This window comes from Aethalodelphis obliquidens, unplaced genomic scaffold (genome assembly GCF_003676395.1).
Source record: "Aethalodelphis obliquidens isolate GAN/ISIS:26980383/991018 unplaced genomic scaffold, ASM367639v1 scaffold8, whole genome shotgun sequence".
Lineage (NCBI taxonomy): Eukaryota > Metazoa > Chordata > Mammalia > Artiodactyla > Delphinidae > Aethalodelphis > Aethalodelphis obliquidens.
In genome coordinates, this window is record NW_020837952.1 from 54,116,979 (window position 1) to 54,131,184 (window position 14,206).

At 57.5% G+C, this 14,206-nt stretch overlaps 1 protein-coding gene across 2 annotated transcripts; it reads right to left on the reverse strand.

Annotated features, from left to right (window-relative positions):
• Window positions 1-2,735: 2,735 nt before the first annotated feature.
• C1QTNF6 (C1q and TNF related 6) lies at window positions 2,736-10,265 on the reverse strand. 2 transcript variants are annotated; one of them, XM_027107553.1, is made up of 4 exons: window positions 10,109-10,265; window positions 8,372-8,395; window positions 7,504-7,762; window positions 2,736-5,035 (listed from the first exon to the last, which is right to left on the reverse strand). In XM_027107553.1, exons 3-4 carry the CDS (start codon window positions 7,754-7,756, stop codon window positions 4,488-4,490), a joined length of 801 nt encoding a protein of 266 aa, XP_026963354.1. In that variant the 5' UTR covers window positions 7,757-7,762; window positions 8,372-8,395; window positions 10,109-10,265; the 3' UTR covers window positions 2,736-4,487. The 2 variants fall into 2 exon arrangements, with proteins under 2 accessions (XP_026963354.1, XP_026963352.1); XM_027107551.1 differs by lacking the exon at window positions 8,372-8,395 and having other exon boundaries at window positions 10,109-10,264.
• Window positions 10,266-14,206: the final 3,941 nt, after the last annotated feature.

Consider the following 14,206-nt stretch of genomic DNA (forward strand, 5'->3'; position numbering starts at 1 on the left):
AGAAGCCCAGCTGGCCAAAATCGCATTTCTTCAACTTCAGCAGCATGGAAATTAAGCTTAGTCATGGAGAAATAAAGCAAGTTCTATTCTGTGTACATCTGAGTTTGCGGCATCAACTCATTCCCCGCAGTGGTGAAGAGCAGTCAGCAAGATGTAGGTCAGCCACCAGCAACCCCACCACCACCAACACTGCTGCTTCCCTGCAGAGGGTCCCCGGTTTCCTCCATGTGCCTGCACCCCAATTACTACTTCCTCCTGTCCACGCCACCACCTGCAGGAGACCTCACACCTCATCCGGACCCTGAGCTGCAACCCCAAGCCTTGCTACTGGCCACCCAGCCTCCCGTCTTCCTGGGTTTGCAGACCAGCTGCTCCCAGCCACGCTGGCTTAGCTCCGTGTCCTCCTGACTCATGTCGTGGAAATCCCTCCTTCCTTTCTGGCTCCTGCGGCCACCCGCTGGCCCCAGCTCTCCCCAGCTCGGCCCCACCCATGATGTTCTTGACGTCTGTTTCTGATCTTGTTGAGTTTCTGCCCGTGTTTTTCCCTTCCTCCAGATGTACACGTGGCAGCATGTAGCTACTGGGACAGGCCTGCGGAGCTGGCCGGAGGGGAGGGAACAGGAGAGTCGCAGGATTTTATCCCCTGGCCCAGGATTCCTGGTTCTTGCTTCCCGCTGCTTCTCTCTCCCTATGCTCAGTAAAAGTCATTCATCCCACAAACGCTCTCCGCTCTTCAAGGACCCACATGCCAGCTGCTGCTGATGCACAAACACCATTACAGTCGGTCCTCACTCAGGACAAGAAAGGGATGGTCCCCGGGGTGGGCAGGCGGCTGCACGGGCATTTCGCTAGCTCGCTGGGGTCACCAGGACCACACGTTGCAGATCCCCGGGGGATGTTGTCCCCACAGACCTGGCAGCGGGCTGAGGGGGGCCTCCACCAAGAACTTACCTGTTGGGAGAGTCTCCATAACAAAGATCTAGTGGCTCTGACCCCCCCACTGACGATACGCCTCCAAGTCAGGAACTGGGATCCCATGGGAACGACTGGCCCAGACAGACCAGGGGCCGCCTCTGAAGCACGGATGGAGAAGTGTTTATAGCAGGTCCAACTAGACAACGGAGGGCTGCCAGTTTTGCAGACCTGAACTAATGTGGCCCGGAAATATCTGGGGCCTTTGGCCTCAGCTTGCAAAGGGCAAGCTTCAGTCCTCCTGCAAGTGCTTGGCAAGCAGCGTCAAAAGCTCTTCTGCCTCAGTAATCAGCACATCAAGTCCTCATGATGTCCATGACCAAAGGCTCCTGCCTGGTGCTGGAGGTGACCTTTACCACCAGTGTCGGAGCAGGGGTGCTGGGAAGGCCGATGGCACTTCAGCAGATCCTGGGCCCAAAGTGGGCGGTGGGATGGCTCCCCTGAGTAGCCTCTGACCTGTTAGGGCCTCTTGCGTGAGAGCTGCGAGGGCTTCAGGTGTGGTGGGAAACCTCCTTCGGGGGCCAGATGGGCTCCAAGGAAACTAAGACTTACGTCTCCCCCTGCCAGGGTGGCTGCAGGCTCAGGTGGATTCTGGGGCAGTTACGGTGGATTTGTCATTATAGCATCCTCTTCCACATGGTACCCAGAGAGCCGTCAAACACAGGCACGCAGGCAGGGCTGATGCCCCATCAAGCCAATAAGAGGAGTCGCCACTGATTGCGTTCGATATGTGAGTAGCTACTACGCTAGCTCGGAAGTCAGAACCCGTTGTCAGAACCAAGTCAGAACCAAGACTGCCCGTTGTAGGATGTGGAGCATTTTCCCACCAGAGAATATACAGCTGTTCTCTGGCAAATATTACACACAAAACAGGAGACAGGAGCCCCAGGTAGGATCTGTGGTTCGTTCAGCACGTCCAGGTGCCTCACTGGAACATAAACTCCATGGGTGTTCTCCATGGGGAGGTGATGGCTTGTGCCTGCAATTGCAGCCTCCAAGCCTAGCAGCATACCCAGCACACAGTAGGTGCTCGGTAGCTGTGGTTCAAAGGATGAACGCAGGGACTTCCCTGGTGGTGCCATGGTTAAGAACCTGTCTGCCAAGGCAGGGGACACGGGTTCGAGCCCTGGTCCAGGAAGATCCCACATGCCACAGAGCAACTAAGCCCGTGCACCACAGCTACTAAGCCTGCGCCCTAGAGCCCGCGAGCCACAACTACTGAGCCCGCGTGTCACGTCTACTGAAGCCCACGCGCCTAGACCCCATGCTCCGCAACAAGAGAAGCCCATGCACCGCAACGAAGAGTAGCTCCCGCTCACCGCAACTAGAGAAAGCTGGCACACAGCAACGAAGACCCAACGCAGCTAAAAATTAATTAATTAATTTTTTTTTTTTTTTTTTTAAAAAGGAGGAATGCAGTGCTCACCGGGCAACCTCTCTTCTAATCCTTATGGCCACACCATGAGATAGGTGATCCCCATTCCCATTTTACAGACAAGGAGACTGAGGCTCCGAGGTGTGAGGACTTTCCCAGGGCCACAGCCAGGGCACCGCACAATAGACCCTGAGCTGGTTCCACTGCCTCCAAGGCACAGCAGCTGAGTGAGTGACCGAGGCGGGCTGGTTCTTTTGTGGGTGGCGAGCACGTGGAATGGAGCCCTGGGCTGCCTTGGTCCCTCTGGGATCCTGAACCTGGGCCCAGCAGAACAGGATGGGCTGCCCTCCCAAGGTGGGCAAAGGAAACCGAGCAGAAAGAGCCAGGCTGGATTGCCAAGAAGACGCACAACTTTTAATCATGCTGGACAAGCAGGGCAGGGGTGAAGTCGGGCTGGGGGTGGTTGTACAGGACCAGCCTTCACGGCACCGGGTCAGGCCCTGCTGCCATCCCCCAGCCATGCAGCCATGGCTCCCCTGGCTATGAGTAAGCACCAGAGACCACCACCGGGGCCACCTCTGCCCCGGAGTCCGTATAAGCACCAACGGGCGGAGGCCGTCTCCCTCTGGGGAGAGATTCGGGCCACCTGGGGTTGCGGGATGGGAAGGCTGGGGGCCACCAGGCTGTCCCACCCTGGGAGAGGGGGAAGGGACAGAAGTCCTGATGTCCCTCACTTGGCCTCAGCCTCGCCCAGCGCCTCCCTTGGCATCATGGCTCAGAGGAGGGTCCCCCCAATTGACCTGGAACGTTGCTCGCTTTGGTTCCCCAGACCTGCTGAGGGGTCCAAAGCCCGGTGCCCTCTGTCCTGGCTCATTGCCCGGCAGCATTTGTAAAGGCAGCAGCGGGCCAGAGGCGGCTCTGCTGGGCAGGAGCTGCCCACCCGGGGCCTCAACACCTGGAGAGCCGGAGGCACTGGGCTGGCGAGAGACACCAAGGAGGTCAGAGCACCTGGGGACAGATGACAGTGTCTGACAGTGGCTGGGAGCCTGGGAGAACTGAGGCCCAGGCACCTTTGGCAAAATGGGCTGAGCACGGCCCTGACGGCCGCCCAGCAGCGGGGCAGGGAGGGAGTGTGCTGAGGAGGGTAGGAGTCCTCACAGGCTTCCATCCCAGCCGTGTGGGGAGCTATGGGTCTGGGCCCTCTTACCCCAAAATGCCCCCTAACCCCTGGATCCTCTCCTCACAGCACCTTTCCCCTGACCAAGGCCCCCCTGGGTTTGCTTTAATGATGGGCATTGGGAAAAAAAGAAAGGAACAGGCAGAGGATACCCCCCACCTGGGGTACCCTATCCTGCCAGCCTTGGGGAGTGGTGGGTAATGGGGGGCCACAGTGCCTGAATGCCCAGAACACAGACTTGTGTGATCAGAGACCCATGTGTTCCTCTGGGTCTGGTTTCAGAATCTGTGTCTCCCCACCCTGGCTGGACTGGGTGCTCACCGAGAGCAGGGCCTGTGTCTGGTTCACCTCAGCCTTCCCAGAGCCTGGCACAGAGCGGGCGCTCAGTGAGTGTTTGATGACTGAATAAATGAACTGCGGCTGCACAAGTCGGGGCACAGACAGGAGCTCAGAGAGAAGGGAGAAGGCGCAAGAGACAAGAGGAGGGGGTGTCCTAGAAGGGTGAGAGAATTGAAGGATGTTGGGAAGATTCTAGAATGTTTGGAAGATTCCAGAATGTTGTGAAAATTATAGGACCTGGTTACTCAAGTGGGGTCCATAGACCAGCATCACCCAGGAACGTCCTAGAAATGCAAAATCCTGGGCCCACGCCACACCTGCTGGATCAGAACCAGCATTTTCACACAATCCCTGGGTGATACAGATGCACATTCAAGTTTGAAAAGTGCTGGTCTAAAAGGTTGGGAAAGTTCTAGAAGATTGAGGTTAGGAGGTTTCTGAAAATGTCCAAGAGAGGAGAGAGGCAGGAACAGACTGGGAGGGGTGAAGGAGGGAAGGAAAGAGGAGGAAGGCTGCCCAAAATGCCAGGTCCCAGGGCCAACTTTACAGACAGGCAAACTGAGGCCCCGCAGGGCACAGACCTGTCCGTGGCCACCCCAGGCCAGAGCTGCCCCATGGGAGGCACTAATCGTCCTCAGGCTTGATGAGGTGGCCGCTGAAGGTGATGTAGGTGTCGATGTCGTCGCTGTAGACGGCGTTCTCACGCTCACGCTTGAAGAGCCGCGCCCAAACACGGTCGCCGGGTGCCAGGGCCAGCATCACACTCTGGCTCTGCATGATGCTGCGGTCGCTGGGCTGCGCGTACAGGATGACGGCTGCCTCGTCGTTGTGCACGACGTGCACGTAGGTCTCCTTGAAGTTCCAGCTGTGCACGTTGAGGCTGAAGAAGTAGAGGCCGCGCAGGGGGGCGACGAAGTGGCCGGCAGCCAGGTTGAAGTGCCCGTCCGGGTTCACGAAGACCGTGTCGAAGAGCAGCGGCTGGAAACCCTCGCTGCTGTGCAGGGCCGTCTTGCGGCCCACCGAGAAGGCTGAGAAGCGCATCTGGCACGGGCTGCCAGGGCTGCCTGCTTGCCCCTTGGCGCCCTTGATGCCCTGGGGGCCACGCTCCCCCCGGGGGCCCTCCCTGCCCAGCTTCCCGGGCGAGCCCAGCAGGCCTCGGTCCCCTTTGTCACCTGAGGAGACAAAGAGGAGAAAAGTCAGGGCAGGCACCCACGCCTGCACCCAGGGGGCTCCTAAGCGTTTGCAGAAGGCTCGCCCCTGCCCAGAGACGGCAGGTCGGAGAACAGCCAGCACCTACTGAGCACCTACAGCATGCCAGGCATCGCCACCCCGAGGCCCCTCTAAAGGAGACACCACGCCCACCTCCACTCGCAGAGAGGTGACGGGACTCTCCCGGTGGTACAGCTTGAGAGCAGGACCCCAGCTGTGGTTTGTCTCCACGCCAGCCTGCTCCCTCCTCAGCAGTGAGGGTCTGACTGTGGTCCCTGCCAGACCGGGCCTGGACCCCAGGTGTCACTGCACCCAGCGGGGCTTCAGGGGGATGTGGGCGTGGCATTTCTGCCCCAGAGAAGGGATGACCCAGAAGGAAGTGTCCAGAGTCAGAGCCAGGAGGCCCTTGGTGGGCGTTACCGCCCCTCTGCACGACCTGGGGCCTTCATGTTGGTGTCTTGGGATTTTTCTGTCTGTATCTTGAAGAGGATCATGCTTGCCTCACTGGGATGTTCCTGAGCCCTCTGGGAAAGCACTGGGTGAACTCTGCAGATACGAGGCAGGACGATTCACCCAGCACTGCCCAGCCCACCTCCCCCTGCCCTGGGCTCCGGCAGCATCTCCCCTGGTTCCCAGGCAGGCACGCCTCTGGCCAGCCCTTGTTCCAGGCTGACTTCGAACGCAAGAAAAGCAGGTGACCGCCTACTTTTTATATTTTTACCACCTACTTCTTGAGGGACCAGATTCCAAATATTTCTCTGCTGCTTGTCACAGAGCCTGCAATCACACCCTTAGCCACATCCCTCTGAATGAACTAGACAGCCCTGTGTTGTCCTGGGGTCCCCTATGACCATGGCAATGCTGCTGGGAAGAGGGGAAGAAGGGGCAGAAAAGAGGACACAGGTCCTTGGAGGAGAAGCCTGGAGAGAAGCAGGGAGGAGGGAGTCCATGGCTCTGTGGAGGTCTTCCTCACTGGCCTCGTTGGTGAACTGCCTACCTCATCACGTGCCCTGCACTTTACAGTTTGCAGAGCACTTGCTTCGCCCCAGGCCCAAGGGAGGGTGTGAAGGGTAATTATAAGAGGGGGTTACCTTCTCCTTTTTACAAATGAGGCAGTAAGCCCAGGGAGGGAGAGACAAGCCTGCCCCACACAGCAAGGGAGCTGAAGAGCGGGGACTGGGACCCAGGACTCCTGACACCAGCCAGACGCCTTCTGCCCAGCAGGCAGCTAGCCTGTCCCAGGAGAGGTGACATGGGGTTTTAAGGAGGATAGTGAGGGGGGAGTTCAGTCAGTATCCAAGCACCTCGTCAACCTCACACAGAGGGCTCTGCTGGCCTTGGGGAAGCGGTGATGTGTGAGTGGTGGGCCAAGTAGGGAGAGGACAAGAGGGGTCCTCAACCACAAAATCTGAAGGCCCGAGGGTCTCAGGTGCCAGCTGACCCTCTGGAGTCCTCAGCGACAAATCTTAGCTCTGCCCCTAACAGCTGTGTGACCCCAGGAAAGCTTCTCCCCTCTCGGAGGCTCTGTTTCCCCATCTGCAAAGTGGGAGGAATGACAACATACCGAACTTGCGGGGTTGTCGTGAGCAAAGACAGAGGTTAAGGATGTCAAGGTCTGGCCCCAGGACCAGCCATTCACAGCCCCCAACAGCAGAAGTAGCTTCCTTGAGATTTGGTTTTAGGGGACAGGCAGCCAGCTCTCACCTGGGTGGCCCTAGTGGCCCCCACGGCTCTCCCTGATTCTACCCTTGTCTATTCTCCACAGAAATTAGAGTGATCCATTTGAAACCTAAGCTGGGCCAGGTCCCTCCTCTGCTCAAACCCTCCCCCACTCCCCATCTCACTCAGAGGAGGAGCCCACGTCTGATCTGTTTTGTCTCCAACCTAGCTCCTCCCCTTGCCCCCTGTTCCTTCAACACATGAGGTCCGCTCTGGCCCCAGGGCCTTTGCACCTGCTGTGCACGCTGCCTGGAATGCTCTTCCCCAGATATCCACGTGGCTTCTCCCCACCTTCTCAGTGAGACCTACACTGACCAGCCCCATTTAATATGCACACTGCCCCCCACAGCTGCACTCCAGACACCCCTTACCCTGCTCCACCTCGTCACTTCCGTAGCATTTATCACCATCCATTTCATTAACTTGGGTGATATGTTTACTGCTCACTGTCTGCCTCCCCCACTAGAACAGAAGCTCCACAGCGGTGGCATCTCTGTCTGATGTGTACACGCTCCATCCCAGAATTCAGAATGGTCCTGGTATGCAGTAGGTACTTAATAAATGTGTGAATGAAAGAAAAGGTCTGGGACAGTTTTCTGTCCTGGTTTCTTCTGCTCCTTCCACCTCACCTCCCTGAGCCCAGGAAGAGATCCCCATGCCCTCCCTGTCCCCGACCGGGCCAGTCCAGCCATAGCCACGTGTGGGTCCTCACCCTTCAGGATGGTGATGTTAATGTAGGGCCTGACCTCAGGCAGCATGTACGGGAGGGCAGACGGAGAGGCCAAGGACGTATGTGCAGCATCAGCAAGGACCAGGGGGTCCTCAGAGTCACAGCACCGTCGACAGAGCCCAGGGGAACTAGAGGCCACGGCTTCCCCAGAGGTGGGCTCCTCGGTGGGGATTCCAAACACAGAGAGAGGGGGCACGAGCACTGCCCAGAGGAGGCCCAGGGCAGCTATCCCCATGGTGACCTGGAGCAGGGAAGGAGGGACAGAAACATATTACCTTGACATCTACACTCTGTTGATGCCCAGCGTGGACGCCACCACCCACAGCACGTGCGCTCCTGACATAACTCGGGGAGGGGGCATTAGTGCCCCCATTTAACAGATGAGAAGACAGTGGCCTACACAGGGAAGCAGGTTCTCAAGGTCACAAAGAGGTTCACAAAAGCAGGTTCTCAAGGTCACAAAGACACTTGCGGTAGTGCGGGGCCTGGAGGTTGAGTCTCCTGGCACCCAGTCCCTGGGCATCTCTGGCACACATGGGCCCACGAAGGACGACCCGCTCTGAAGACGAGGGTCCTGGGAGGCCTTTGCTGGGGTGGGTGAGGAAGATGCCCTGCTGCCCATGTGTCATAGCCAACGAGACTATAAAATGCTTTTCCCAACCTCCCTCTGGCTTGTTTTCTTGCCCCAGACTCCACCGTCACTGGAGGGCAAAGGTAGAAGGTGCCCCTCAGGACGGACAAATTACAAACAAACAAACAAAGGAAGTCCCTGCAGAAATGCACGCGGAGGGTGTGTAGCTGGTCTCAGCCCACCTCCTCTCTCAGCATGTTTGCGCAGTCAACAACCTACCAACTCAACCTCACAGAAGAAGCCCTGCAGGGAAAGGAGAAGGAGAGAGTAAATTCATTGGAAGGTGGTTGTGTCAATCATCGTAGACCTGCCAATCAGCTGCCAAGGTGGTAAATTGGAACTAAGGGGCGGGACCCAGGAGGTCTGGAAAATTCAAAAGGAACCGGGAAGCCCAACGGTTTGTGAGAATCTGTCTTTGGCCTTGGCCAAGAAGGGATCCAGAGTTCACGGAGAGGGGCAGAAAGCAGCCGGGACAGCAGTGACTGGAGACGAGCTGGGGCTGGGTGGGCAGGAAGCCAAGCAAAGAGCCTTTGAGGTGGTGGCAGTCTTTGGGGGCTGGCACTGAGTTATCACAGGATCAGAAACACTTTTGAAACCAGACTGGTTTTTACACTTCTGGTGTTCTTTGTTTATTTCCTTTGTGTTCTCCTTTAACATTTAGTACAATTTAAAAATATTTTTCTGTGGTTAATATGTGTAGAGAAACTAAAATTATTATTTTTTTTAAATGCCATTCTAACCTAACCTGAACACTGAGGTAGGAGTTGGGTTTTAAAGGGGCAGGAGCCCTCCCCCGCAACAACCCCCTCCCCGCTCCCTGGGGGCTGGGTAGCAGCAGGAGAAGAGAGGGGTGGGCAGGCAGTCTCCAGGGCCATCACCCCTCTCCTGAAGGTGACCATTCCCAAGCCTCCCCCACCTCTCCGGCCCCCGTTCTGCTTTCCTGGTTCTGCTCAATAAGGCACATCAAATCTTCAGAGATCAACATCCCTTCTGTCCGAGATTATGACCCTTACCTTTTATTTGTAAATTACACAACCCAGTGGTTTTGAGAAGAGCAAAATCCCCTCTTTTTCTTCCCATAGATGTGACCTCATGGGAAAAGATGAGGCTTTGGAGTCAGACTTGAGATCCCAGAATAGTTTACAAGCTGTGTGACCTAGGGCTAGTGGCTTAACGTCTCTGGGCTTCTTGCTCCTTGACATTTACAAGGAGGAGACAACACCACCTTCCTCCCCAGGTTATTTGGGAGGATTTAAATGTAGGGAAATTGCCTGACTTGTAAAAGACTCGTAATCAAATGATTGTCCCTTTCTCTGCTGCCCAGCACGACCTCTCCCCGGGGCCTGCGTGGGATAGCAAGAGCAGGACTGTTCCCAGAGGATTAAAACTGTTTGGGGACATTTCTGTTGGCCTAGCCAGCTGAGAGTCAAAAAATCTGTGACACAGAACTGTGACCTGGTGGGGTTGGGGGGTGGGGAGGGGGGATGCAGGAAGCAGGGAGCAGGAAGCAAAGCAGCCTTTAACAAAAGTAATAATAACCACAGCCATGGTCACTGACTGTCCCTGGAGGAAGGTGTCACACAGGGATCAAATGAGTGAGGGACCACGCCATTGGGGGTGATTTGGGGGTCCCTGCTGCCTCCATGAGGGCGCTGGGGCCTCTTTGGAGTGGGGGAAGGGCCAGGCCCTGCTGAGCTGAGTTGGTGCCTGTCCAGGCAGGGGTGGGCACAAGACAGGAGCATCGGAGGGCAGCCCTTCACCGGGGCTAAAGTCTCAGTCAAAGGAGGGAGTGGGGAAGGGAGACCCTAGAGGGGCTGGCCGGGGTCAGAAGGAGAGAGCAGGGCCCCGAGATGTGAGATGTGTCCGGGAAGAGAGGAGAAAGGAGAGGAATTCCAGGCTCTGACCCCAACCCCCTCTGCCCTGCTGGAGGAAGTTGCAGGACCTCCCATCACTCACCCAGTGTCCTGCAGCCTCAAACAGCAGCTCACAGACCCCGGGCCTCTGGGCCGCCTCTGGTTCCTTGGTCCATGTTTGCAATTATAACTTGTTGCTGGCCCAGAACCCCAGGCCCTGCGGGCTGGCCAAGGAGGGAGGGAGAAAGGGATGGAGGCAGAGCAGAGGGAGGGAGGGAGGGCGGAGGGGGCGGGCTGAGCTGGCTTCCCGCTTCCCCTGCTCCCTGCTCCCTCCCCTCCAGCCTCTGGGTTCTCCGGAGATAAAGGGAGCTGAGGATTTCCTTGTCTTAACTCTCTGGTGGTCCTAGAGGGTCTTGTTTCATTCAGAGACCCCGTAAAGCTCCAGCAGGAAGGGGTCTGAGGCCCCTGATGGGAACTCGAGGCTGGGAAGGGGGAAGGGCAGGGAGCCCCAGAAGTTGCTCAGGAAGGGAAGGCAGTGCTGGAATCGCCATGCCGGGGGCTCCAGCCTAGGCTGAGGAGCTCGTTAGCTCTGAGTCACTGAGGCAGGCGGCACGGAGGGGGCACGGGCACCAGCCCAGTAGCCTCAGGTTCAAATCCTGGCACTGGCACCCACTGGCCAATCCCTTCCCCTCTCAGACCCTAGCTGTCTGTAGAACTCCAGTCCCCAGCCCCATCCGTGCCAGCTCCGAGATCAGGTAAGAGTATCAGGTAAGGGTGGCAGCCGGGTCAACAGCCCCGCCTCCAATGGACACCAAAGTCCTCCTCCTCTGCCTGGAAATGCTGCCATGATTATCCATCTTCCTGGTCTTCTACAGCCAATCCGCCCGTGGAAATGACCCCCAAGAAGGTCACAGGAGGGCAGCCTGTACAGAATGCCCCTGGGCCTCTGCTTCCTTCTGGTTAGGCTGCAGGAGGCTTTGCAAAGGCTGCAGTCCTGGTTCCCTGGGCTCAGAGACCCCTGTGCAAAGATTCTCTCAAACATCCCTCGCCCTCTAGCCCCCTCTCATGCTACATTTGTTGAGTACTTACTGCCTGGGCCAGGCTTCACCTTTGCAGGGGTTTTTGGGAGCCAAGGGTATTTACATCCATTTTCTTACTCTTCTTGGGAAAGGGAGCTAGTGGTGGGAGCTGATGTGACTTTCACAGGGTCACACAGTTAGTGAAGAGGAACCACAACCCTACAGGATGGAAGTGCTCCCCGTCCTACCGGAGCTCCCACAATGGCACAGCTGGGCACGGCTGCGGGCAAAGGTTGCAATTCAGGGCCTGCCCCCTGGGCAGACAGAGGTGGTGACATTGTCGCTCTCAGGAGGCACAGGAACGCAGCGACCTAGGGGGACTTACTGAAGTCTGGGGCTTGGGGCACTAAGCCCCAGGCCCCACTCACAGCTGGGCAAAGTGTGGAGGATAGAACAGCCCTGGCTGTGTGTCCCTGACCATCTCCCATCTCTGAGCTTCTGTTTTTTTATTACTTTGGGGGATAAACACACAGCAGAATATCCAGGCCTAGAAGGACCCTTAGAGATGATCTAATCCAATTCCTGAATCTGTCCAGCAGGGACACTGTGACCAGGGAGGGCAGGGAATCTTTGGCTCAAGGTCGGACAGCAGACTGGAGTCCAAGTTGGGATGAGGGCCAGACTCCCCCAGCTTCTAGTTTTGTGCTGCTTCCCACTCCCAACCCACTTGGAGTACCCCACCCTCACCCCAGGCCTACTTAGGGGTTCAAGGGGCCCCAAAGGAAAGCAGATGGAAGGCCTAAGAACACTGGGAAAACTGTCAGGTCCACACTGGCTGTGCCCGCTACGTGGCCCTGCCCCAGGCAGCATTCCCAGGGCACAGAGCCAGGGCTGCAGAGGGAGGGAGGCGAGGGAGCCCCCTCCCCACCCTCGCCTCACTGCTGCCTCCAGCGGGAAAAGGGCTGACTCAGCAGCACGGGGGCAGGACACAGCTCCTGGCTGCCTCATAGAGATGTGACTTAGGAAGCCTAGCATCGGAGGAAAAAGCGAAGAGAAGGGAAGACGGATGGGGGATGTGGAGAAGCAGGGTGGGGACACAGAAGTTGTTTGGTCCAGGGCCCATTGTGTGCTCCCTGCCACGCTCAACAGCCCCTCTGCAGAGAAGGAGCCTCATCTCACTCGACAGGTGAGGTCTGGAAAAGCACATGATTCTCATCAGGTTCTAGGACCAGCTCCTTTGACTCCCAGCCAATGTCAATGCCCCAGAAAAGGGTCCCTAATCCCCCTTGGTCCAAGGCAGCTGGCTGGGAGCAGGGCAGACAAGAGAGTAGGACTCAGGAATATTATACACTACTCTAACATTGTTCCTCCCTCTCTCTTTCACCATGTCGCAAATTACCCCATTTGTGCATCAGCCCTTGGTCTCCCAGCCACTCTGAGGATCTCCCCAGCAGGCCAGCCAGGCAGTGTGGAGACAGAGCCCCAGCCCTGGGGCAGACAAAACTGGGTTCCGTCTCAGCTCCACCTCCTTCTAGCTTCGTGTCCTTGGGCATGTCTCCCTACCTCTGAGCCTTGGTGACCCGAGGCCAGAGGAACATGAGGAGGCCAAGACCATCTGAGCAACCTGGTGGGATAACCAGTGGGGTACTCTACACCGGCCACCAGGCACTGCTTCTCCCGGGTTAAACCCTGAACATGGTGAGGGCATGAGCCCATTCTCCTCATGCACACAGATGAGGCACACACTCCCCAACTCTCAGAACCAAGCTCCTAGCCACATCCACCTTCCATCCCAAGGTTGGGGAGAAGATATAAAAACAGTGACATTTAGTCAGTGCTTACAAAGCACCAAGAACCCTTCACGCATTTTTAAAAAATAAAATGTGTGCCTGTCATAAAGTGAGACAGAACCCAAAACATGATTCCCGGAGTCAGCTGTGCAAGTCGGGTTTGGCTAATGATCTAAATCATTAGCCAAATCTAATGATTAATGATCTAATCTAGGACGGTAATAAAGAAACTAAACAAAGGAAACCGTGAGCGCCACCTAGTGGGGAGAGGCTATGCGCCTGGCACCCACCCCATTCCACCACGGGTTTGCGATGCTCCCCACCCGTCCCCTTCTTAGAGAGCTAAGGAGGGGAGAAGGGGAAAGATGAAGGGCCCACTAAGAAGTGCTAGGGGCTGGCTGGGGCGCCCGTTCCCTCACCTCTTCCTCCAAACCCCACTTCCTGCAAAGTGGGCAGAGGGTCCAATGGGACCCTCGCTCTCCAAAGCAGCTCGCTCACTCGGCTTCCTGGCTCTGCATATCCCTCCTTCGACTAGCTGGGTCATCCCGGGTGAACTTCGCTCTCCGGACTCAGTTTCTGCGTCCTGGGCTTTTCAGCAACCCATGTCTGTTCCTACGGGTGTTAATCCGAGATGGGCGGGTTTAATCCCATTTTACAGAAGGGGAAAGAGAATCCCCAAGGGGCCCAGAGAAGGAACGAGCCAGCCCCATCCCAGTCCTCCTGGACCCTGACGAGGACCCTGTTGCTACAGAGTGGGAAACTGAGGCTCAGGGAGACAGGTGAAGCAACTGGCTCCCTCCCCACGGCTGACTAGTGGCAGAGCCGGATGATGGGGTCGCCAAGGCACGCGGGAGGCCAGCGCCATCCTCCCCGCTTCTCTCCGCAGAATTAAGGGGAGTGACTCCCACCCCCAAGCCGGGGAAGCCCCTCCATGCCCACCCGCTTCGGGCTCAAACCCTGGCAAAAGACTGCCGCCAGCTGCAGCCACTCTTGGCACCACCTAGGGCTCAGCCAGACCAGACCCCCGCCACGGAGAAACCCTCCGGCTTGTGGACGGAGGGAGCGGCTCTGCTCCGGCCACCGCGCCTCTATCCGGGAAGCAGACAGCGAGACGAGAGGAAAGAGCCGCTGCGGCGCCGGGGAGGGGCCTTTGCGTGTCCAGCTCCCGGCGGAGTCGAACAGAACCGAGCAAAGCCGAACTTGGCCGAGCAGAGCCGAGTCCGGCCGAGCCCAGCGTGTCCGTCCGATTATCGCCGGGTCTGACCGAGTGGATCCGACTGGTGCCGAATAGAGCCGAGTCCGGCTGACCGGAGCGGCTGAGGGCGCCAAGCGGAGAGGGGAAGGTTACGCGGCGCCCCCTGCCGGACACAGAGCACAGTGCTGGCGTCGGCC

What these genes read in the sequence shown, in the direction of transcription:
- C1QTNF6 (XM_027107553.1), bottom strand. Translation starts at nt 7,756, where the DNA reads ATGGGGATAGCTGCCCTGGGCCTCCTCTGGGCAGTGCTCGTGCCCCCT. An exon ending in TAACATCACCATCCTGAAGG is followed by an intron (nt 5,036 to 7,503) that starts GTGAGGACCCAC and finishes TTGTCTCCTCAG; the next exon opens with GTGACAAAGGGGACCGAGGC.